This window comes from Protopterus annectens, chromosome 6.part0 (genome assembly GCF_019279795.1).
Source record: "Protopterus annectens isolate FY-2018-M chromosome 6.part0, PAN1.0, whole genome shotgun sequence".
NCBI classification, from domain to species: Eukaryota; Metazoa; Chordata; order Ceratodontiformes; family Protopteridae; genus Protopterus; species Protopterus annectens.
This window is the reverse complement of record NC_056737.1, coordinates 944,804,136-944,831,231: the sequence shown is the minus strand read 5'-3', so window position 1 is coordinate 944,831,231 and position 27,096 is coordinate 944,804,136. Positions and strand designations below refer to the sequence as shown.

Here is a 27,096-nt window from a genome sequence, read left to right as displayed (position 1 = left end):
TATATGCAATTTAAATAAAAGTAAGACAGCATTAAATATGTGCCAGTAACAGGCTAAACAGAAGATAGCATAGGTAACTGCATGAAAAATGAAAGAAGTATAGACTATGACTATAAAATGTAATGCAATTGTGATCTACTCAGTACAGTCTAATTAAGGTGGCCTTTCTACTCCATGTACATGATCTATGTTTCTGCTTGCAACTCTGAGCCAAAGGAGATATGGCTGATACACAAATTGTTATCACTGGGTATGTAGGAAATGAAAATAACAACAGCCGTATAGAAATACTACAAGGATGGTGGTCTGGCAAAATGACCAGGGTCAAATCTGTTGGATGGTATGTGATGGTGTCAGGAAATGAGCCGAGACAGGTATATCAGGAATTAATAAGACAAGAGAATAAGTGTTTTGGGTGCAAAAAAATTCAAAAAACGAACCATGTGAAACTGATAACTAGATAAACACAAACTTAAAAAAAAGAATAGCCAGCAAGAACTTTATATTTGGCAGTTAATTCAGCGGATTAAGCATCATAGCTGTTAAAACCTGGCTCATGTAGTCAAGAATAAAGGGTTTGATTCCTTTTACCTTTACTTCTATCTTCCCTTCTATCGAGGGGCTTACATGGTTAACATATACATATGTGTGTGTGGAAATATATATATATATATATGTATATATATATATATATATATATATATACATATATACATATATATATATATATATATATATATATATATATATATATATATATAAAATTCCTGTTATTTAATCAACCGTCCTAAATGTCGAGTCTTGGAAGCTCAAACGGGGAAGTTCAAAAAATAGAAATGTTGAAGCTGCGGAAATTCAAATACTTTCCGAGGGAAAGAATTCAGTTGGCTGTTTCTGCGGCTTCAACATTTTTTTTCTGTACTGTGGTGCGAAAGTTACGGATCGGGTTAAGGTAAGTGTGTGAGTGTGACGGACATTAGGGTTAGGGCGTGAGTAAGGTAAGTATACGATAGTGACGGACATTAGGGTTAGGGCGCAGGTAGGTAAGTGTGCAATAGTGACTGACGTACTTTAGATTTAGGGCACAGGTAAGGTAAGTGTGCGATATATATATATATATATATATATATATATATATATATATATATTTATACTTTTTTTTTTTTACTTGGGGAGTTATCTGGCTAAGAAAAACAGATGCTGCAAAAGGCTTTGGTAATATAATATGTCTGAAAATCAGAGCCTGACTTTTATTTTTCTCAGTAAATGGATGTCAGATTGTTGAGATTCACTTAGTGGTTATTTGGAACTGTAGAAAAGCAACTTTAAGCTCTACAAGATGTGACTTTTAAATATAGGAAATTGCAGCTTGAGAATAGTTATCTGAGAGAGTGTATTCATGTGGCACATGTTTCAAAAGGCTAGCGAGTGTAGAAATACCCAGCGGGGTTGGGAAAAGATTTGGAACTTTACAGTGAGTTACTTGACTTATTTAATAGACATGGCTGTGAACTGTTACAAGTTTTGATAAAGGATAATGAAAGGAAAATAACTGTATTGTCTGAAACTATTTCCAAAGTAGACAATTCTTTGTGGTCTTATTTAGTGTTTGATAGTAAAAAAGATGAATATTTGTCATTATTTATGAAGGCTGACTGTTAATTAGTAGATTTGAAGTCAAGAAAACAAAGAGAAGCTGTTAAGGGATCAAAGGGAATATGAAATAGGCACAGCATACCCCCCACCCCTACTAATAAATTCAAGTTTAATTTTGTTGACAATGAAATAATTCATCACTTGGACAATGGAGCTGGTAACCAGACCACCCCCTATTCAGAGGTTATTGACTCTTTAGTGCATCCTCCTCTGTGGCGGTTTGAGAGACTCACAAACCAGAGAGCAGGGAATCAAACAGAACTAATGAACAGAACAAATCAATATCAGTGGAGTCAGAGGGGAGGGAAGAGAGGGAGAGGGTGAGACAGTTACCCACACAATTCATTATAGAACAAAGTGTGTGTGATTTCATCATGAAAAAAAATTGTGATTTTAATATCTATAATTATAGTGGTGAGCTTTTAACTAGAGCTTGTGCTGATTTAAAGGATTGCCCTTTGTCCCTGTCAAAATGGCTAAGATAGGAGAAGTACTGATTAATTTGAAACTTTTTTCTAGGAAGCTAAACTTAGGTTTTTGTTTCAAAGACCATCATGGTATTGGTGAATTTGATATTGGTTGCAAGAAACCTAATATATTTAATCCCCCACTTCACCCAAAGGTGTCTATTTATGACAAAATATGTGAGGCCAAAATTCATAAGTTACTTGGTTCAAGAATTAGAGATAATGATGTGAATTCAAATTTAAGTGTCGATGAAGCTGCATTATTAAAACATATTTGCAACAACAATAATTTGAGGGTAATGAAACCTGATACGGGAGAGGGGGCTTGTTATTATGAACAAAAATGATTATAATAATAAAATGCTCACACTGTTATTTGCTGACACCTACAAGGAATCTAGTATAAATGAGATGAACATTACTTATCATAAAATTGATTTATTACTGGAAGACTTATTTATTAACAAGCATACTTCCCCCTCTGAATATAGTTTTTACAGGTTAGTAATCCAAGGAACCCTATGATTTTTGGAATACCAAAAATACAGAAGGACCTTACTGATCCACCTTTCAGTGACATTGTTGATGGGAAGTCCTCAAAAGCTTTCCTATAGCTAGATTTATTGACTATCACACCAGTACTCTGTTAGATAGACATACTTCCAGTTTTAAATACTCCTGGAACTTCTTATCTAAGATTTCTAATGATCTATATAAGGATGATCTTATTTTTGTAACTATTGATGTTAAAGATCTTTTCTCAGTTATCCCCCACACTGCAGGAATCAAACGGTTTTATCAATATTTGTGCCAGAATTCAGATCTTGACCACAATAAGGTTTTAATCTTAAGGTGATTAATACAGATTGTTCTAAAAAATTATTTTATTGTGTTTGAACATCAACTATTTAGACAAAAGAAGGGGTTGTAGCTATGAGGGCAGCATGTGCCCTTATTTTTGCTAACATTGTGCTTGCCTATTGGGAGACAAATTACTTATTTAACATCACCTATGCTAAGTGCTGGTCCTTTTATGGATGATATATTGATGACATTATAATTTTTTGGACTGACACTCATTCAAGACTAATAAAGTTTTTTGAATATCTTCACACTACCACCGATTTTTTAAGTTTGCCATGACTTCTCATAATGATCATTTTAACTACATAGATGTCATTATTATTAAGAATAAAAGTAAAGGTGAGTTTGATTCTACCATTTACGGAAAGCCTACCTATTCCAACAAACGTTTACATTTTAAAAGCTAGCTTTCTGTTCACCTGAAGAGATAGATGACTAGTAAGGCCTCAGTGTGTCAGGTCGACATGAATGGTGTCTGATGATACTGAATTTCAGAATCAATGTAGTCTATTCAAATACATGTAAGTGAGAAGGAGGTACCCAGATTTTTTTCTGGAGAATATTTTTTGTGAAGCCCAAGGGAAGAGAGCTACTGGTATTTTGTCCTGTTAGAAACAAGGAATAATTTTGCACCTTTACCTAGTAATAGAAACAAAAATATTTATAGTGACAACTTTAGTAAGGAACTTATTCATACCGTTAACATAAATTTTTATGATATTAGGGGTATCATTGAGAAGAATTGGAGTGTTTTTATGACTGACCCAGAATATATTAAAGTAGTAGGTCAAGCCCTGCACATAGTTTATAAGAAGGATCAGTTGCAAGGACTATGCTACACTATAACATTTTCCTTTACTGAGCTCTACTGCTATCCCACAGATTCATCCTAACATTTCATCAATCTAACAGCAGTAAACATTCCAACACTTGTACTGTTCTGTACTATATCCCTTACCTGAAAAACACTCTAATCTGTTTCTAGACTAACACAATACCTAACAGTGCTTATCTTACTTTCATCCTACCTATACCTTTATCTTATTTTATGCCACTATGGGCATTTATTTACTTCTCGGTTATACTAAAGCATAAATGTATTACAACTTTATATTTACTAATATTTCTACAAAAAAAAAAAAATTATATATATTTGTATTATTTGTTCTAATTGGATATTCTACTAGAGTACTGACTGTATATTCTACTAGAGTTATCACATGCCATGTAAATGGTCCTCTGTACTACTTATAAATGTTAATAATTGCTTTGTACTGTTTTAATCTAATATTGTATTGTATCATGGAGCTTTTCTCCCCGGGCCTCCGCTGAAAATGGACCTTTGTCCAGTCGGACTTTCCCGGTTAACAAAAATAAAATAAAATAAAATAAAAAAAAAAAAAGATATTTGTCTGAAAAACCTGTTGGAGAGAGAGAGAGAGCAATATTGGTCAAGAAGGGAGGAGGATAAAATGTGTTCACTGCACACAGTGTAAATATATTCACAAAAATGAGCAGCGTGCAGCTTGCTAACTTTGGTGTGATTAAATTGGGTAAAAAATATTATTGTAGTATGAAAGATGTGGTTTACATGGCCCTGTGTCAAGACTGTATTTATTTTTATTTGGGAAAGACAAAACACAACTTTAGAAGCAGAATTATTCAACATTGCTATGATATACAGAAAAAATATTAAAAAAATGCTTTATATCGACATATATGTGAATAAGAGAAGCATTCTTTTAAATTTGGAATTACTGACCAAGTTGACCTAGGGCAGAGGGGTGGATCAATAGATGATTTTCTTGAATAAAAGGAATTGCAATAGCAGCTTAAGACCAATGCTACAATATATCCGGACTTGAATGATATGTTGTCTATTAGTAGTATTTTAAAGTTAAAAGCTGCCTTTGCATTATAAAAATTTTTTCCAGTTCTTGCTGCCTTAATTGTATGTAATGTCATGAGTGTTTGTTCTTAACTCAGATATGGTTGTATATGTTATTTGGTATTGTTTATTTTTTATTCTTTACCTGTTTTTACCCAGAGTAATTTTATTAAGTACTTGATTGTTTAATTAATGGAGAGAAATAGTTATCCAATAAAAATGGTCTAGCTTTAGTATTTAACTTGAGTTGTGTATGTTGTTGGCATTCTGAAGAAGTAATTTCATTTGGGAAGAAAGCACGTAATAAATCCTACAAAAGAATGGTCTGCACCTCTGTTCTTTATTTATCTTAGTGGCTATTTAGGTTAAATCAAAGCAATATTAATACATAATGCTAAACAAAAAAAATCATAAGAATAACAGAAGAATAGCATAAAACAGTTGTCTGTAACTGCATCAGACAGTGTTTCTCACTGCTGCATATGTATTCATCTGACTTATGCAGCTTCAGTTTTAGAATATTTAGGCATCTGAATTAAGTGTATGTTTATTATTTAACTTTGCTATTTCGATTAACTTTTTTTTCATTTTTCAGGAATGAAAATAAAAATTCTTGCTGTAAATATTTTGCAGGGACATCTTTGTGTGACAGCTCTGATCTGTTTGATCAACTTCAGAGAGAGAAAAAGGGAGAGAGAAACAGTGAGAGAGAGAGAGAGGTGATAATGCTATTTTTAAGAGATATTTTAGTATTAATATGCAAACAAATATCTATTTATGACACACTCTCAATATGCTTGGGATACACCTGGTGAATGCACTTACAGTTTTGAGATTTTGAAGAATAAAAAATAATGTCAGGAGCTTATATTATTTGAAAAAGTCTGTCCCACATAAATTAAATTATGCCTTTCTCTAACCCCATAATACTGAACGTGACCTCCTGCTACATAGATGAACTATACACATCCAACAACTAGTACTTCAAACATTTAAAAACCCTTGAATATATCCATTTTGCAGAGCAAAAGTCATTGTGCATCCCATGTAGGGTGTTGTTCTGCTACACTGTGTAACTATAACAAATCTTGAGGTTGCATAACCATGAAGAAAAGGAAAGTAACTGTACATAGCAAAACTGATCACAGGTCCTCTTCTGTAGTTAAGAATCCCAAGTAAACAGACTACACAGCACAGTGTACCTATCCTGTTCATAAGATGCAGTGACCCTTTCAAAAGGCTGGCAACTCAGTAAGTCAAAGTGATGAATGGATAAACAGCACTTATCAAAACAGCAGTCAAATAAATGGGCTGAGCCCATGGAAAATGATTCCAGTGTTATATAGTATAAGTGCTGTTTACATAATAAGCACTAGATGAGAGTTTACTAATAAAAAACTGACATCTGTGGTACTGGCCATTCATACAAGATGGTATTGAATATTACCCATCAAATTACAGAGCTAAGAATCTAGAATCTATGCTCTCTCTCACTCAAAACAGTAACACAGAGAAGGGTATCAACTCACCCACCAATACATATACTCATAGTACCACTACTCATACACATACCACTACCCATACACATAGCATGCATCAAACACATAAATCCATATAAGCGGAGGTTCTCTTGAAAAACTTACTGAAACACCAGAGACCATTAAAACACAAGACTGCTACAACTAACACAGTCCCCACAACACCCATGACACACAGCAACACCAAGTCTCACCCACCAAGCCAGTAAGGCAAAGCATTCAAACATCAAATTGTCTTATCTTTGGAGATTCAGTAGTGAAACACACAGATGTCCCACTCACCAGGTTGAACAAGGAGAAAGTCACGGTCAGCTGCCTGTCCAGTGCCAGGATTCATCAGATCATGCATACAGTTAGGTCTCTCAGCAGCAAGTACCACTGTGACTCTGTCATAGTTCATGTTGGTGTGAATGACCTGAGATGTACCTCACTGGACCATATGAAGAGAGACACGGTCAAGCTCTCTGAGTATGTGTCCCAGGCAGGTAGTTCCCTAGCCTTGAACAGCATAATACCCTCACCTAGAATGATGCCACAGTATAAACAAAACATGATTGATTTTAATAATTGGGTGAGTTTTTGTTGTCATTCAAAGGAGATCCAGTTCCTGTCAGCCTGGGAAACCATGGTCGATAAATCTCACTGCTTTGTCAGAGACAGTTTGTACCTGGCACCTCTAGGCTTTTGGCTGCTGGCAAAGGGTCTTGCCTTCCCCACAGTGCCTTTTTTAGGCAAGGTCTTAAAAACAACATTGCCAATGTGAAATTGACCAATCAGAACAAAATAAGGTTCATGCTGCTAAATGCTAGGAGCTTAAATAAAAAACTGTACTCCCTGGAAGGACTTCTATCACTAGAAGATGTAGATGTCTGTGCAGTCACAGAAACATGTTTCGAAGCCTCAGAGAGTACCCCAGCCTTGAAAGGCTACAATGCTTCCCACACCTTTAGACTGCAAAATGAATGTGTGAAAACCAAAGGAGGTGATATTTCAATATATATTAGACATAAATTCACCATGGAGTTACTCCAGGTCCAGGTTACATGGATAAGATCAACATTCAAGTCATAGACAGTTATAGATCCCCCTACATAGGTCACAACATCCATGAAGCCTACTTGACCAAACTGGAGACAACTCAAATTTGACTGAACACACTGGTTATGGGGGATTTCAATTATCCCACCATCAACTGAAAAACCTACACTAGCCCTAACTCACAAGAGCAAAAGTTCCTTGACTTTGTTAATTCTAATGCCCTGGAAAAATTGTCCATACCCTGATAAGGGGAACAAACATTCTGGATCTGGTCCTCACCAACATGTCAGACAGATGCACTGCCACAAGTGTCAGACCCTCATTAGTTAAAACTGACCACAAATCAGTCACCTTCAAGCTGGCACTAACACCAGAACTCACAAAGGATGAATTAAGACTAAAAAACTTCATCAAGGCAAACTATACCCTCCCAGGTGAAGGTATAAATGCATTCTAAGCCCCACCCCAAGCTAAAAGTGGTAGCTACACTGAAGCTTACACTAAAGCCCTGTACAACCACTTACATAGGTGTATAAACCTGGCTGTACCAGAAAGAATCAAACCCAGAGCCCCAAGTAAAAACAAGCCACCATGGTGGACATCCAGCATCAACAAACTTTACAATAAATGCAAAAAGTTGCTGTGCAAGAAAACAAAGGCAAGGACCCAACAATGGAAAAGTCTCCTTCTTAGCCTCTACAGCCAAATAAGACAACTTGTCAGATCCTCCAAGGGCTCCTTTGAGAGAAACTTAGCAAAGGATAACCATGAGGCATTTTACAGCTATGCACATAACTAAAAGGGTAGGACCCAAGAATGCGCAGAACTAGTGGCCAAAGGTATCACACACACTGACCCCACAGAGATAGCAAACCTGTTAGTGCATAGGTTTGGCATAAAATTCACTCCCTTATCCACTCCTAACTTACAACAAACCTTCCCCCAAACTTCTCCCCCAGCCTACATATCTGAAGATCAGATCTTCAAAGCCTTGTCCTAAGCAAAAAAACACAGCCTCTATGGGACTATACAACATCCCAGGTTGTCTTCTAAACAGGCAAAAACATGAACTAGCATCACCACTGAGTACCCTTTTCAATCATACCCTAACCGCAGGCTTTGTTCCTGCAGAACGGAGAACAGCAACAGTTATTCCCCTCCTCAAAGGTGTCCTAGCAACAGACCCATGGAATCACAGACCCATAAGCCTGAGTAGCCTCATCTGTAAGGCCATAGAATGTGTCACTATGGACCTCATAAATAAAGACATAGGTGACCTCCAAACCTTTGGTCATAAACAATTCATCTTTGAGAAGAACAGATCCTGCCAGTTAAATCTGGTGGATTTCTTTGAAAGTGTGACCAAGGCCATTGACGAGGGCAAATCTGTGCACACAGCATACCTTGACCTGGGAAAGACTTTTGACACATTCCCACATTCAGGAATTACCGCTAAACTTAGCAAACTGAATGTAAACCCCTTCTTTGTAAGGTGGGTTGCCAAATGGCTCACAGACTGTATACACCCTATCATAGTGGGTGACTCCACATCAACCTGCAGACCTGTTACCAGTGGGGTGCTTTTGTAGCAAATGGCTAGAAGTGATACACTATTTCACTAAAGGTTATAGTTCATGTACATAAATAAATAAATAAATGCTCTTGTTCTTCTCATTCCTCTCCAGTGATGTGAATTTGCATATATCACATACTTGCACGGTAGGTGATATTTTGCAGACACATCATTTTGCAATGGTTGAGGTAGTAATTAATCAGATTTGTTAGTTCTAGATACGGGAGAGATGTTTGCAGAAATAATGATTAACCATACAAAAACAAACAGCTATATGGCCAGTGATAAAAACAAAACGCAAAGTTGCACATGATAAAAATTTAATATACAATATTCTAGTGCCTTGGCAAACAAGCCTTCTTAGAGTTAATACTAAAAGGAAATGACTCTACAGTTAAATAGAAAAATCTAAAACCAGCCATCAATTAAGCAATTAAAAAAATTAAAACAATCCAATTATAGACACTTCATTACAAAAGGGCTTTCCAATCACATTCTTTATTCAAGTCCTGAGGCAACAATGTGCAAAATATCAATATATAGACTGTTTCTTTATAAAGCAACATATTTTTTAACACAATATCTTTCACATGAATTTGTTCTAGAATACAAGGTTTTAAATCAGTATATACCCCTGTGTGTGTCTGATGGAAGTGCATAGCCACTGGATTATCGGGTCTATATTATATTCTCGAAAGCCAACAATGTCAAATCTGACGTTGTCGGCACGAGAATATTGAACGCTCAGAATCTCAAGCATGTAAATGGAAATCTGCGTAAGGGGAGATTTGCATTTACTGCAATGTAGTGTGGTCTCGGAGCTGGTATATTTAAGTAGTGGAGGTGGGAGGTGCAGGGTGGCTTGTCCCCCTGCTCAAACCCATTAGGGTAAAAATTTTAAGTTTTGATTTTTATTTTCGAAGTTAAGGAACTTCGACAATATGGTGTTGACCATATTGTATTCGATGTTCCGTAACTTCAGTGTTATAATATAGACCCAGATTATCCACATTTTTTATTTTTGATGTCTCTTAAATGCTTTTGTTAAAAAACATATTGCTGTATAAAGAAACAGTCTTTATACTGAAATTTGTAGCAAAATCAAAAGAACACCACTGAAGAATGCTCCAAAACCACAGAATAAGAGTCAGAAAAAAGGGAGTGCTACACCATAGATGTAAAAACAACTAAGAACTTTAATAACAAAACAAAAAAACAGGATAAGCGCTTTCGGCGTGTGCCTTCTTCAGATCTATTTAACTTTATTTTGCTTTTGTGTCATCTTAAAAGTACTCAATTGTATTTATTACTGCTTGGTGTAACTCATTCTAAGCCTTTTAATTTAAGCACTTGGGCTTCAGACCAGTTGTTTTACATGAAGAAGGTTTGTGGTCTGCACTGTAGTGGCAGAACAGGTAGCTTACATCCTTCTAAGATGGGAACTGCTGATTGAGGGCTCAGTGTCTGTTATTCTAAAAGTGTATTAATTCGGGTTTAAGCACTTGGGCTTCGGGCCAGTTATTTTACATTAAGAGGGTTCGTGGTCTGCACTCTTGTGGGAGGAGAGGCTGGACTCTGCCCTTCTGAGCTGGGAATTTCTGGTTAAAGGCTTATATTGCCTGCATATTTGAACTGTTTCTTACTGAAATTGGTACACCTTGTTTGCTGTAGTATAGACTAGATCCAGGCCTGCTGAATCTAGCTTTGTTTGTATAACTTGAGCACTAATCCAGGCATTCTTTAAAGTATTCAATTGTATTTATTACTGCTTGGTAGTAACTTGATTAAAGTGTAGCTATCATTCTAAGTCTTTTGGATTAAGCACTTGGACTTCAGACCAGTTGTTTTACATTAGGAAGGTTTGTGGCCTGCACTGTGGTGGCAGGACAAGTAGCTTACATCCTTCTAAGTTGGGAACTGCTGATTGAGGGTTGGACTCTGCCCTTCCGAGCTGGGAATTTCTTCTAAAGGCTTATAGTGCCTGCATATTTGAACTGTTTCTTACTGAAATTGGTACACTTTGTTGGCTGTAGCATAGACTAGATCCAGGCCTGCTGAATCTAGCTTTGTTTGTATGCTGGTTGTTTGTTTGCTTGTTATTTCCCTGAAACACTAATTCCACCTAAAACGCGGCTTTTCAGCGCTTCTGTGGATCCCTAGTGATATCTGCATTGCTTACTGTACTTATTTCCTTGTTTCACTTGAAAGAAAGTTACTGTTTGTCGTTTTTCCATTTAAGTTACCTGTAACACATTGCATTTAAGTTACCTGGCATTTGCTCACTAAGTCAGCACTAAAAAATTAAAAGCACTACACCCTCACAAACTCCCCTTCAGTACCTTGTTCCCCACTGGCCCTTTTTTCAATTATAAAGGAATTCCCAATACTACTCTAGCATGTCCAAAGGTCATGAAGAAATACTGCCAGGAACCACCACGATAAATAAAAATTGAAGTTTTATTTTAAAACAAACAAGCGCTTTCACGCATAAATATGCGCTTCATCAGGTTATAACTTACACAAAATAAACACCCTTTATATAGTAAAACCAACCATCAATTAAGAAAAACAATTGTCAATTTTTCAATTAATTAAAACATAATTGCTAAGATGGAAACACCCATCATTTGTATTACTTCAGTCAGCAAGTTAAACGCTAGGTTACAAATGTACTGAAAACATTTTTCATGACTTAAAACAGTTCTATATATACAATAGCAAAGTATCATGACTTATAAAACTAATAGCACTTATCTCAACAACAATCTATAAACATCTAATGTAGCGCATCAAATTTAAATTGTACAAAACTGCATGTATTAAATAATATGCATTGTACTGTTTTAAATAAAGCAACCTAGACTTATTATCAGGGATGGACCAAAGCAGCTAATAGTTATTCCAGTTTTTCGTTGCACAATTAGTTAATTCCATGGAAAGCAAACAACTTTAGAAACGCCGATATAGCCATAGCATATAAAAAACGGCATTGCTTATATCTCGGTCATCTCTTGGTGTAACGCTTGCTATAAAAATCATCAGCAGTCTTAATGCGTTCCCAAGATAATAGTTAAATAACAACCTATATATTCTCTAACTAATGTTCATATCAATAAATGCTATTTTAGCATGATAAGGATAATGAAAAATAAACATTTCATAAATTCAAAAAATATAAAAACACATATAGAGAATACTATGTGTCTACACCAAGCACAGTAACGTAATATAGCTGAGCCATAGGAAATCACTCTTAATGTATATATAACATAAGTCCTATACTGGATCTTACACTATGCAAGGATGGTGAAGCGCTCTGTCGACTAATAGAGCATAGATAATATCCTACCATTATTCTAAGCAGTATATAGATGAATAAAAGTAAAATATGGATCATATAAATGAAAAAAGGCCACTCTTGCAACGATGTAAACAATTGTATATCCAAACAAAGCATAGGGATCAGAAGAAGTTTTTCCAAGATTCTAGGTTAACAATCCAAATATATATTATACAAAATATTATAATAGTCAGAAAACACGATCACAAACGGATCTCAAAGATTCTGTATAAGTACCGACATATGATGTTCCTCCATGTTTTCAGCCACAGTCAATAAAACTCATGCCTACAAAGAAAACTAATCAAAAGGCGTGCTCACTATATTTATGAGCAAAGCCTTAGCATGAGAATAACAATATTCAACGCAATCAAGCATTAACGTAACCATGCGGCATTCCATTGACTATATAGATAGTCACGATCATAATCAGGACGAAGTGCATGTATAAAACAAGCAATAAATAAATGCAATAATTCAGGCACTACTTAGTATGGCAAGAATATTCACTTTCCATCAAGGCATATAAAGGAGCTGAGAACTCAACTTCCAGGCATAATTTCAAATATACATTTTGCTGGATGTTGCAATAACCAATAACATCAACGAATATTAGTAGTCCCTAACGGGTCTAAGTGAACATCAGTGAAAGATATTTCATCAGTATTCAGCCACAGCTAGCAAACATCATGACAACAAGCTAAACTTGTCAAAATATATGGTCGCTGGCTATAAACAAGCCACAGCATCAATGCACTAGCATTTAAACAACAATTGGACGCTGGAGAACCACAGGATGACCCTTAGACTATGTATATTCAAAGGATATATATATATATACCATAGGGACACTATTCTAGTCCTAAGACAATGGTGCTGATTGAGGGTTGGACTCTGCCCTTCCGAGCTGGGAATTTCTTGTTAAAGGCTTATAGTGCCTGCATATTTGAACTGTTTCTTACTGAAATTGGTACACTTTGTTGGCTGTAGCATAGACTAGATCCAGGCCTGCTGAATCTAGCTTTGTTTGTATGCTGGTTGTTTGTTTGCTTGTTATTTCCCTGAAACACTAATTCCACCTAAAACGCGGCTTTTCAGCGCTTCTGTGGATCCCTAGTGATATCTGCATTGCTTACTGTACTTATTTCCTTGTTTCACTTGAAAGAAAGTTACTGTTTGTCGTTTTTCCATTTAAGTTACCTGTAACACATTGCATTTAAGTTACCTGGCATTTGCTCACTAAGTCAGCACTAAAAAATTAAAAGCACTACACCCTCACAAACTCCCCTTCAGTACCTTGTTCCCCACTGGCCCTTTTTTCAATTATAAAGGAATTCCCAATACTACTCTAGCATGTCCAAAGGTCAGTTGTCAATCTCCTCTCTGGTCCAGCTGGTGAATCTGTGAATCCTGAGGCAATGTTACAACTGCCTCATGTACACAGACAACCCTCTCCTCCTCCCAACCAATTCCAACACATGTGAGAGATGCAACCATATAGCCAAACTGGAGGGTAAGCTCTCTCAACTCAGTACTGGCGTAACCAGTCAGGAGGCGAAGGAAACCACATTCACTACAATTCTAGTCTCACATAGACCTACCATGACAGCAAACCAAGCACATAAACACACAAAAACATACACGGAGTCTCTAAATAAAAATCTGCCTAAGCAGCGGAGACCTCCAAAGCAGACACCCAAGCAACCGCTACCCCAAAACAAAACACATGCAACACATAGCTCACAAAGCCAGTGTGCTGAACAGTCCAGCCCTTAAGGCTAAACAACACACCTGATACACTTGTAAGAGGTGACTATTGTCAGACACACTGACGTCCTGCTCACCAGGCTGAACAAGGAGAAGGTCACAGTGAGCTGCCTGTCGGGCGCTAGGATCCGGCACATAACACAAGCACTCAGGTCACTCAGTCATTGTCCATGCTGGTGTGAATGACCTGAGACGTACCTCCCTGGACTACATGAAAAGAGACATAGAGGAGCTCTCTGAGCATGTAGCCCAGGCCGGTATGAGCCTGACCTTGAGTAGCATCTTATCCTCACCAAGAATGATGCCACAATATGAAGACAAGATGATCAATTTCAACAATTGGCTTAAGTATTGGTGTCATTCAAAGGGGATCCAATGCCTGTCAGCCTGAGATGACATGCTCGACAAGCCACGATGCTTCGCTAGGAACGGCTTTCACCTGTCACACCTGGGCTTTCGGATATTGGCAAAGGCTCTTGCTACCCCCATAGTGCCTTTTTTAGGCAAGGCTCAAAAGACAAACCCACCTCCATAGGTATCACAAGGGATAAGAAACTAAGAGTAATGCTACTCAACGCCAGAAGTCTAAACCTCAAGATGCACACACTCAAACCTCTCCTTAGCATGGAGAACATAGATATCTGTGCAGTAAAAGAAACCTAGTTGAAGGCTCCTGAGAGCATCTCAGCACTACCAGGTTATATCTCATACCATGCTTTTCAGCCCCATAACTTGGACTGAACCACAAAAGGAGGGGGAGTATCAATATTTGTCAAAGATACCCACACCTCCAGGTTGATGGCACAGCACGAAGCATCAGAGACTATCCATGTGCAACTAACAGTGGGTAAAACTGCCTTCCAGTTTATAGCCTGCTACAGACCACCCTCCCAAACACAGGAACCCCACTCGGCCTTCCTGAGAACAGTGGAAAATATGAAGGTCTCTCCAAACACCATTATATTGGGCGACTTCAAGTACCCAAACATAGACTGGGAGCATTACTCTAGCTCCAACACCCTAGCCCAAAGGTTCCTAGAATTTATAAACTCAAATGCTATGGAACAACTTGTTACCACTCCCACAAGAGGGGAAAACATACTGTACCTGATCATCACCAACATATGGACTCTATGCTCCAGACCAGAAGTGTATCCCTCACTGGTAAGATCAGACCATAAACTAATCTCACGGGATATTCACATCCCGACCCCACCCCCTGCCCAGAAAACCACAGTGAAAAACTTCTCTAAAGCAAATTTTACACTCCTCAAAACTGAGGTGGAATCCTTCAAAGCCCCCGGGCCTGTGGAAAATACGGCCCAGACCGCAGAATCCTTTATAAACGCATTCTATGAACACCTTCAGGAATGCATGGATCATGCAATTACAAATAAAACCAAGACCCAATCCTCCAAAGGCAGATGTCCTGTCTGGTGGACCCCAGCCATAAACAAACTATACAATAGAAGGAGGAAGCTACTACATGATAGAGCAAAATCCCAAAAAGGAAAGGCATCTCTGATCAGTATTAGCAAAAAACTATGGGCACTTATAAAATCATCTAAGGCCTGCTTCGAAAGAAAAATTGCACAGGACACTAAGGATAATCACAAGGCTTTCTTTAGTTATGTTAGGAACCTGGGTGGGAATTCCCAGGTATGCTCAGAATTAGTCCAAAATGACAAAAAATACACTGAACCCACAGACGTTGCCAACATCCTAGCTGACAGGTTCAGCACAAACTTCTCCCCCCCTCCCCACCAAAAGGGCAAATATCTATCCCAGCAGAGTGCTGCCCCTCTGACATCTCAGATGCTCAGGTAAGAGCTACCCTCTCCAAAGCAAAAAACACAGCATCAATGGGACCAGACAGTGTCCTGGGCTGCGTCCTACATGAACTCCAAGAAGAGCTAAACCCAAACATAAAACTACTGTTCAATCTCAGCCTTACTACAGGATATGTACCCAAACAGTGGCGTACAGCAACAGTGGTCCCTCTCCACAAAGGTGGTGCCTCAATGGATCCTGGAAACTATCGCCCCATAAGCCTGACTAGCTTGGCCTGCAAAGCTATGGAAAGGATCATCATAGACCTCAAAAATAAAGATATTGGGGACCTACAGACACTGGATCCTACCCAGTTCAGCTTTGTTAAGGGCAGATCCTGCCTCTTAAACCTGGTCAATTTCTTTGAAATAGTCAGCAAGACCATTGACGAGGGGAAGGCGGTCCACACAGCCTACCTGGACCTCGCAAAAGCCTTCGATACAATACCCCACTCGGGCATTATAGATAAGCTCACCAGCTTAAATATAAAACCCTGTGTCACTAGATGGTTTGCAAACTGGCTCAAGAACAGAACCCACATGGTTAGAATTGCTGGAGCCATGTCAGACACCAAACCAGTTACAAGTGGCATCCCACAAGGCTCAGTCCTGGGACCTCTCTTGTTCGGTATATATTTCTCGGAGGTACAGGCCAACATGGAAGAACTGTGGCTGACGAAGTTCGCAGATGACTGCAAACTGGGTGCCATAATCGACTCTCCATCCGACACAAGCATCCTCCAAAAGGGCCTCATAGAAACAGACAACTGGTGCCAGAGCCTTGGCCTCAAGCTAAATGCCAAAAAGTGTATAGTCATCCCCTTTGGCAAAAACAAAGTGCTCACAAATTACCACATAGGTGGTAATCCATTAAGTACAGAAGAAGTAATTAGGGACCTGGGGACCCAAATTGATAGCAATCTCTCATTTGACAACCACGTGGCCAAAGTGGTTAGAAAAACATTTTATATAGCCCACCTGATCATGAAGGGATTCACATCTAGATCAGGGGAGGTCATTGTGCCTCTTTACTCATCCCTCATCAGGCCCATAATTGAGTACAATGCCCCTTTTGGGATGTACCTTACCAGACACCTGCAGCAACTGGAAAGACCCCAAAAGTACCTCACCAAGAGGATCAAAGGGCTCAAACAGATGCCATATGCTGCCCGGTTAAAGAAACTCCAGCTCTACTCAGTGGCATACCGCCTGCTCAGAGGCGATCTGTGCCTGACGTATAAAGCCATGTCCAACCCGGAATTAATGGACATGCTGCACCTCAGAAAATCCAAATCCCATTGAGCTATGTGCTCGAGAGACTCGAACCTCAGCACTGAAATAAATAGGACATGCTGGAGGGACAGATTCATAACCTGGAGGCTCCCTTCACTCTGGAATAAAATCCCAGTCCAGGTTAGGCAGAGTCCCTCATTGACTCTCTTCAAGCAGAATCTTGATGAGTGGATGGGAGATCATAGGTTTACGCCGGGTATCACTTCTGTGTCACTGTTAGACAGAGGCACAGTATACTAACCTCGAAAAAGGGCATAGCAAAATTAATTTGAAATGGGTGGCAAAAGCCAAACACACTCTGGCTAGGCTTATAAATGCCCTAGGGCAGATAGCCTAGTATGAACCTATGAACCTATGAACCTACACGCCAAAAGCACTTATCCTGTTTGATTTGTTATTAAAGTTCTTAGTTGTTTTTATGTCTATGGTGTAGCGCTCCCTTTTTTCTGACTCGTATATTGAAATTTGGCACATTGTTGCCTCAGGGGTTGAATAAAGATTGTGATTGGAAAACCTTTTTGTAATAAAGTGTCTATAATTGGATTGTTTTAATTTTTTAATTGCTTAATTGATGACTGTTTTTTGATTTTTCTATTTAACTGTAGAGTTATTTTGATACTAACTCTAAGAAGGCATGTTTGCTGAGGTGCTAGAGTATTGTATATTAAATTTTTATTGTGTGCAACTTTGTGTTTTGTTTTTTTCACTAGCCATATAGTTGTTTGTTTTTTATCTTTATTTGTTGTGTTATAATTATTAACCATGCCTGACATTGTAAGAAAGGAATAATATTGAGTTATAACAATATAGTGGCTGCTTCATTTAAACATGTAAACATGCCTCTAAATGTTGGCAATCTTTAATGTCAAAATTAATAAAGTAAAGTCTTTCTTCATGGGGAGTGACTTTGTACATTGGAGAATTCAAGAGACAAATTGCATAATATGGTTTCACTGAGCAATTACAGAACTCTAAATGATCGCTAGTGGCCACAAATCACATTGTCTAACTACTGCTGAAGAACTGCAAACAGAATGGCATAAGAAATATGTTGTAAATTGTCAATGTCTTTGTATTAGCCAAACTATGTCATTGTCTATTATTTACTTACAGATTTACTACATAAAGATGGAAAAGAGTATTTTCTTGTGTGCAGTTGTAATCTTCTTGGTTACTGGTATAAATGGAGACCATCAACTTGGCCATCATCGTCATGCTCAGCATCATCGGCGTCATTCCCATCGTCATTCTCTTCATCATCCCAATGCCGCTAGACATAATCGTAAGCCACACACAGAAGAGGTACTCTCCTATCATGCAATAGCTTCTAACAATTTTGAATTTGGATCCAAATTATTTAAACTTGTTGCTTCAAAACCAGATTGGGCTTCCAAGAACATCTTTTTCTCTCCCTTTAGTATCTCATCTGCTTTTGGAATGCTGTCTCTGGGTGCCAGATTTGATACCCTGACTCAGATACAAGAAGGATTATGCTTTAATGTGACAGACAGCAGTGACACAGAGATACATCAAAATTTTGAAGAAGCGCTCGATGCACTGAACAATCGAACTGATGAGGTGCATCTGTTCAATGGAAATGCTGTTTTTGTAAGAGAAGGTGCTGAGATTCTACCCACATTTCTAGATGATACGCAGCGATATTATGCAGCCAGTGCACTTTCTACTGACTTTAAAAATAAGGAAGAAGCTGTAAAGCAGATCAATGAATTTGTTGAGAAGAAGACGCATGGTAAAATTATCAAGGCTTTACAGGAAGTTGACCCAGAGACTGTAGTACTTCTTGTTAGTTACATAATGTTCCAAGGTAAGAAGAATCAAATCAAATTGAGAAATTTATGTTTGCTGTTTTCCAAATAATGAGAAATCATGCAATATCAGATTTACTATACAGAATCATCCGAAAAGAAAAAAATTGAATAATGAATATTTTTTCTTTAGCTGACTGTCACAGGCATCCTTCATTAAAATAGCTCAAGATCAAGGGTTCATTGTCTTAATATCTTCTCCAATAACTTTGTTTCCATGTGGCATTTTAGTAGTGATGTATTACATTCTACAAAGTAATACAAACCTATTATTTAGCTTGGAGTAAATAAATTGATCTAACTTACATGCAGACCTGTGATTTACAACATGACAAAGATTCTAATTAACTTACGCAAATGTGACATAGTGTATGGTGGAATGGTAGATTAGTAGTAATAATTGCTGGCTGATGTTGGATTCCCTGGGTCTTCTCTTAGCTCGGATGACTTCTGTGCAATGTCTGTATATCCCGGAATTGCTGGGTAATCTGGTTTCTTCCCAGATACCAAATTTATACCATGGTGACTGGATCTTTACATAACTTTTCCCATGTTGTGTTTGTCAGTGAGTGTTTATGCATGCTGGAAAAATACGATCTCAAACATTTAAGCAAAACGTGGGAAACATATAAAAGGCCAATTCTAATGTTATCATAGTCATAGGCAGCAATTTTTCAGATTTGCAAACCAAATACTGAGTGTGAAAATGTGGACATTTTAGAGAATCATTAAGTTTTGGAGAGTTAATTTGTTGAAAGATACCCTAACTAATTAAGGGGACCATACATTTTTAGACAATTCAAAATAGAAAGTTTGAAAAAAAAGGTTTTAGAAACTGGAGGAAAAGTTGATGTAATATGGAAAAAATTGTTCAGGGAAATCATTTGCATTGCAATTCGTCCATTTTCTCTTTTCTGCCTATCACAATTCTAGCAATCTTAATTGGCTTCTCTACACCCAGGACATCTCATTTTGATATCTGTTTCCTTTACATTTTACTCAGCTCTTTTTCTTTGTTTGGAGTACACATTTGGCCAGAATTACGGGAACACTTTCCATTGTGGAAAACAGTATCTACCATTTAGCTAACACAATGATAATACAGATAAGTACATATAAGGAAATACTAGAATGATATATTTCTAAAAAATGCCCAGTACCTTAATGAATAAGTAAAAGTCTGAATATTTTCTTAGAAAAACAAATAACATTTTCAAACACAGACCTCAACTAACTTTGAAATGGTTGTCCTGTGTTTTCTCAATCCTCTATCTGTTATACATTATCTACTTGATTATGTTGGATTTAAACAAGTGAATGAACAAGACTGTTGTGCATTGTTTTCAGGAGGTTTCCCCTTCTCTAATGTTGCATGGCCACAGATTTGATATGTACACATTTGGGGGTATTGGTAGAATGTTTTCCACTTGCTGATGCATAAGATACTTACCCTCTGCAAATCGCATTTGTTTTAATCTGAGTCAATGCAGCACATGTAATATTAATTTTAATCTTTGATCAGTTTTAATCCCTTGAGTTATTTTTCCATTGATTACTTTGCAGTCTTTCATAGTGTAGCCATTCAAAACAAAATGAAAAAAGGTCACACAGAGAAACTGATCAGTGAACCCTGCAAGTGAAATTCGGCCAAGCTATACATATGAATATTTATATGCAATTTGCACATATCCCATGGGCCTCCACTGCAGGAATTTTGGGGTACTAAATAGTGAACACTCTAACTTAGCTCGATCTATCTTGCAATGTTTACTTCATAGCGCAACCATCCTACAAGGAAATAGTTTATATGTGTTTGTTGTACCCTGTTACTGTTTACATGTACTGAGTTAAACAGTCAGTAAACATAAATAAGAAAAGCAGTATTAAATAAAATCAAGTTAGAAAAAAAAAATAAAAATCATGAAATAGTTGTAGAACTTCTGCTTTTCTGCTAGAGGCATCTAACAATCTTGAAATTAGTACCAATGCAGCACGTTAGGACTTTTGTTTTGGTAGGGGAAATTGCATCAGTTAATACTCTAGGTCCACACTTAAACTACCACAAGATGTACAACTGCCATTACTTACAGATAATATTCCTGTAGTTCTCTCCTCCCCTGCAAGTTTGAGAATGTCAGGTGTGTAACCTTGGGAATGTAATTATTTTGGGTTTCAGTAATGCCACGTTGCTTAAGAAGACGCGCTCATTCACAGCTCCTGTCCTTTCCATCACATTTCTTTTACCTGATACCACTCCTATGATATCTGGGTGCAACGGTAAATCAACATTATCAGAGAAAACAAGGAAACTAGCAGCTGGGCCTAACTTTTATTTTTTCCATGAGGTCATGCTTGTAGGAGGGTATCTGGAAGGGGCATCCAATGCTCAATTCAGATTCCATGTTTATTCCAAAAATCCTGTCTCTCTAAGGTCATTATATGCTGATACAAGTTTTGGATTTCTCTGTTTTGGAATGAGCCCCAGCTCTTCAAACAAGAATAATTGTTTGACCTTCCAAGCTTAAAATGAATCATGAACACTGGTGGAATGGATGATAGGGGTGTTATAGTGCAATAAGCTGCTTGCATTGAAAGGTGGAGGTCTAACTTTCCTTTTTATACTGAGGCCATAAATTAGTAGGGTTATAAAAAGGGTGTGCCACAGGAGGATGTACCCCATTTCTGCAGAGAAATACAACCCATACGCTTTCCCCTTTTTCTTATGATTGGTGTCCCCGGTCACTGTAACTTAATCACAGTACTAAACATACAGCATTCAGGACCATAATTAATGAATTTATCTTTCAGAATTTTAGCTTAACTGAACGAGTAAGGCACTTTCAGTTTAAACATTTTTTTTCACATTTAAATTTACTGTCACTCTGATATTGAATCAACTCATGCCCAGCCTGCCAACAATTAGGAATTCAACATCTCATTAATTGATTGCTAGCAGGTGTGAACGAGTCAATGCAGCTGTCAACACTAAATTTAAGGGTATTGCCACATTGTCTTCCTTCAGCACAAATGACAATAATTTTATTTAAAGAATGGGTCTCATAATTTCCATTCTAGTTTGACCTTTTAGCAAAAAAAGAGTAAAACTGAATACAGGGGTTTGATTTCATCACTGTCTACCTTCTATAATGTGATTTTGACCACTTACACTGTTGCTCTCGACATGGCCCTACAAAATATGGTTACACTGTGTATGGGCTTCAACGCTACAATAATGATTGGCCTCAACCCAAATGGACAGCCTGTTATCTGTAAGTGTATTTGTGTGTGTGTGTAGGGGAACAGTGTATCTGTGTGCATGTGTGTGTGTGTGTGTGTGTGTGTGTGTGTGTGTGTGTGTGTGTGTGTGTGTGTGTGTGTGTGTGTGTGTGTGTGTGTGTGTGTGTGTGTGTGTGTGTGTGTTTTACGGTATTTATACATTATACATTTGATATATTCATATATGGAGCGAGGATGATAGCTATGATTATATCATGAAAAGTTGACTGAAAACAATAGTGACTACCAAATGTGACAAAAAGATGAACATCAGATTATACAGATTGCACATAACAGTGTAGCATAAATATACAACCAAACAGTATACATTTATTTATTTTTATTTATGTATTTGACATTTGTTGACAAGGTTAGTCCGACTGGGCAGAAGCCCCTTTTCAGTGGAGGCTTGGGGAGAAAAGCTCTACACATGTTTACAAACATAGTATAAAAAGTACAATGATACAGAAGATAAAAAGAATTATCTAAAGAAAGTATATTCTAAATTATGCAGTAAATTACACAGAAACACTAAGTAATCTAAAGGAGGAATACAGAATATTTTTCATTAGAAATTATAAGCAATCATATATAACTGGAATACAGAATATTTACATTAGAAATTATAAGCAATCATATATAACTGAAGTTGAGCAGTACAAACCCTGTAGGTGTAGAACTGATTAAAGGAGTGTGAGGGATGGAGAAAAAGACAGGTTACCTATGTAGAAACAAAGGTAGGAGATAGCTGAGGGTTTATGTTAGTTGAGTAGCAGTGAGGAGTTGAAAATTCAGCCAGTGAGTAGAGATGACACAAACGAGGGAGATTTGGGTGGCAGAGAATTTTTTGGAAGTGAAAAACACACAAGGAGGGTTATTACAGAGACAGGTTCGAGAGGAGGATAAGCGCCTAAGGAGACAGACATGGAGGGTGATTGCAGTGACAGATCCAAGAACTGTTAAGATATTTTTTATAGAAACCTTGAATTTTTGTTGATGATTAATATTCCTGATTTCTAAGGGAAGTCTGTTCCAAGCTAAAGCTGGGATGTAGGTATAAAATTTTTGGCCTGTTTTGTTTTTGGGTTTGTAGATTTGGAGGAGGTTTTGGTCAGGGCTACGGAGAGACCTTGGAGGGTATAAAGGGAGACAAGAGAGGCAATATCAGGGCAGGAGGAGGGTTGGTACTGTATTGTATGTATGATCTGAAGTTGGGTAAAGAGTAATTGGTGAGGAAATTCTAGCAAGTTTAAGTTTTTGAGGGCAATACAGTGATAAGAGTGTTAGGATTGTCCTGAGGCAAATTTAGCGATTTTGTTGTATGTAGATTCCAGTTTCATTAGGAGGGAGGACTGCAGGTCAGTGAAGATTTGTGAGTCATTGAGTAGTTATCATGAGTAGTCAGTCATCATTAACATCAACCCCATTTCCCATTTTTCTACATTCAGCCAGGTTATGGCACCCCCTGCCTCAAGTCAGTGACACTGCCCCACCTTCTTTGAATTGTCGCCAGTCTTCTCTGATGCAATCCATCTCTTTTTTTGGATGTCCTCCTTTCCTCTTGTCTTCTTCCTTTCTTGCAATAATTCTTTTCATCAAATTATCTTCTGCTTTGCACATGTGGTCAAACGATAGTAATCCATCTTCCATGACCTTCGCCACAACTGGGGCTAATTTAACTTCTGCTCTGATTTCCCCATTGTCGTATGGTGTACATCCTGCCACTCAGACATTTCATCTCGACCACCTCAAGCTTTTTAATCTGCTCTACCTTCTCTGCTCAGGTTTCTGTGCCATACAGAAGCACTCACTGTACCACTATCTGCCAGTCTTTGCATCTCTTTGTCTCTATCCAAACTTTCCTAAGTTTAGGATTATTTGGAAACCTGTTACAGCTGCCAGTATAATTCTTATTTGTGCAAACATATGCACTGCAAAATTTCATTCTGAAATTACAAATAAAACATATCAAATAAATAAATACATAATTTTAATATCTGTAAAACAATCTGTAGTAGCCATACAACTGCAGGCCTTTTCAGACTATGTTCAAAAAGGTGTAATTGCCATACATACCAACGACATGACAGTTTAGGCACACACAATCCAATAAGGTAGAACCACATCTGATCACATGTGTAGACATGGTATGACGGTGTTCCAATACGTGTCAGCCTTGCAATGATTTCTGAAGACTTTTACTGCAACCAGCCTGAACATATCAGCAATTTTCCCCATGGCAAAGGATACATGCATGCCTATACACATGCTAGCCTCAATTTGCAGTACAATACTCCTCTACGGCAAGAGTACATGCGATGATCCGCCACTAAAAATAACTCTTAACCTCACCAGGCTACTTTCACCAGTGCTCAATGTAGTAACCTAACATGGTGCAATACAATGTGTGCAAGTCATACTAGACAACAAATTATTCATTTACCATTGCTTGTTTTGAATACACTTACATAATGTGATGTCTTACAAACATTATTATAACATCTGTATTTTTTGGAATTGGAGACTAGAAAATGAATTATTTCTTTATTTATCTGTTTTTAAAGTTTTAATTAGTTTTACTTTTAATGGCATGCGTTATTACGTCCATTGTTCTCTCCTTCATTTATAGGAATATCCTCCCTTGACAAACTCAACTTGTCTGTTATTATCATATGCCTTGGCTTAAAATGTCACTTCCTGTTTTCACAAGGAGTGGCTACATGAAAACACATTCAAATACTGCCTTAACTTAATGTGCAGCAAGTCATTGCACACTGATATCTGTAGTTTTATGTACATTTGTAAAATATCCCATAGCTGGATCTCTTCTGTTCTGAATCTAGTACCGAAGGACATCACATCAGCCTAACTAATTTTGACTAATGCATTATGTGGAATAACAATGCTAAAATTAAATTTACTGAAACCAATAGAAATGGAAACGCCACATCACTGTTGTATGATGAAGCATGTTGTCATCATACTGTAAACTTTTGCACTCAGACAAGCACAGCAGGTATATGAAAAGGTAGTACAGATTAATGTAATTTCTCCACTCAGTAAGGTGTGCATTACACCTGATGTATAGTATAGCAGTATACCTTTTAACTTTCCCTAATTTTCATGGACATACCTGATTTTGGCTCAAAATTTAGCTTTGTCCCTTTTAATCCCTAGTACAACTGGTGATTGTTGCAGCAGAAAAGGTAATGAAGTACATGTAATAAATAATGAGATATAGAATTATTTTACTTCAGAAAGTATATAATAATTCACATTGTCGGATTCTGCTACTGTTTGAAGTTAATAGTATAATATTTTAGCACTGTCCCTGATTGTCCATGATTATTTCTGTCCTTGAGATTTTTCCCTGCTTGCTTGACAGTAATGTATACGACTGTGTCTGCAGCTCATAGTAGAACAACCATGACAGACAATACCCCATACCGAACACCCATTAGCTCAAAAACTACCTACAGTTCAATTTGGAGTAGTCTGCCTCATTTTCTTGACAAAAAAGAAACAGAAAACTAAGTAACTATCCACTCCTCTTCAAATTTCATTATTCAAGAGTAGTTTACTGGGTCTTGTTCAGGATTTTATTCTGGATTGATCATTCTTATATGGTAATTTCTGGAAAAAGAAAGAGGAATAACTCGCTTCCGCAAGAGAGTCAAGATTCTAAAACTGGACAGGAAGATAAAGGAACATATACAGGGTTCTCTCCTTAGATATCTGATTCAAAATCAGAGGGGAGCTCAGATTCTCATTCTGCCTGTTGGGACTATTTCCAGAATATCCCAATGTTTTCAGTGGGAGAACGCTGAAATGTCTCAGTCTCTCAGAAAATACTATGAGCTATTACAGAAGGAATTTCTGAAACCTTCACTCATTCCCCCAGTTCTGTCGGCTTTGAGGATATGTGTGTTACTGCCTACAATCTTCCTGAAAGTCAGCCAGCTGCCTCTAAAAAGGCAGATAGAATGTATAAAGTTCCTCTGTCTTTTTAGGTTTTTATATACTCTTCTCAAACCTTACGCAGCACCTATATCTATAGTTAATCTTTCTGCTGCTAAGCATTTCATTAATTCCAGTCCTACTCTTTCTAATAAGGATGGGAAAATGATTGCGAAGTATGGGAAAAGGTGTCTACTTCAGCGACTTCGGTTTTCAGAATTTTGAAATGTCAGGCTCATATGTCAAAGTTTGTTCTGACTGATTGTGAAAGTATGAAGAACGTTTTGTCTACAGTTTCTTTTTGTATGGAAAATCTGCTTTAAATAATTTAGTTTATTCAATTGTACAAGTCACTATTCATTGTTTACACTGTGTGTATAACTCAGTTGACATGTCTTCCAAGGCTATGTCCACTGGTACTATTTTGTGAGGGTTTGCCCGGCTGCAATCTCAGAAACTCCAAAATGGTATTAAAAATGAGATTTTAAGTGCTGAAGGGGTGATCAAAAAATGTGATGAAAGGAGTAAACTGATTCAGGGAAACTCTTAAAATTTTCAGCCCTCCTTTTCCAAATTTTCAAAGGAATTCTCTAACCTCTCTTCCAATTTTGTCAAAATAAACAAAATAAACAGGTAAACAGACAATTATGAAGAAATGGGGGCGAGGTTTCCAAAAAGAATTCTGGAGCCTCCCAGAACCAAGGAAAGTCCAACAAGTCAGTTTGACCATTTAAGAGACCTTGTTCCTCCACCTTGGCAACCCCATTTCCCTTTTAGAAAGTCT

The 27,096-nt window shown here is 37.5% G+C and overlaps 1 protein-coding gene across 2 annotated transcripts in view; it reads left to right on the top strand.

Annotated features, from left to right (window-relative positions):
• Nucleotides 1-27,096, top strand: part of LOC122804626 (alpha-1-antitrypsin-like) — a 161,950-nt gene that overhangs the window by 25,654 nt on the left and 109,200 nt on the right. For both annotated transcript variants that reach the window (XM_044074598.1, XM_044074597.1), the window contains exon 3: nucleotides 18,367-19,078. In XM_044074598.1, coding sequence (XP_043930533.1) covers nucleotides 18,367-19,078 — 712 coding nt within the window. The remainder of the gene's footprint in view (nucleotides 1-18,366; nucleotides 19,079-27,096) is intronic.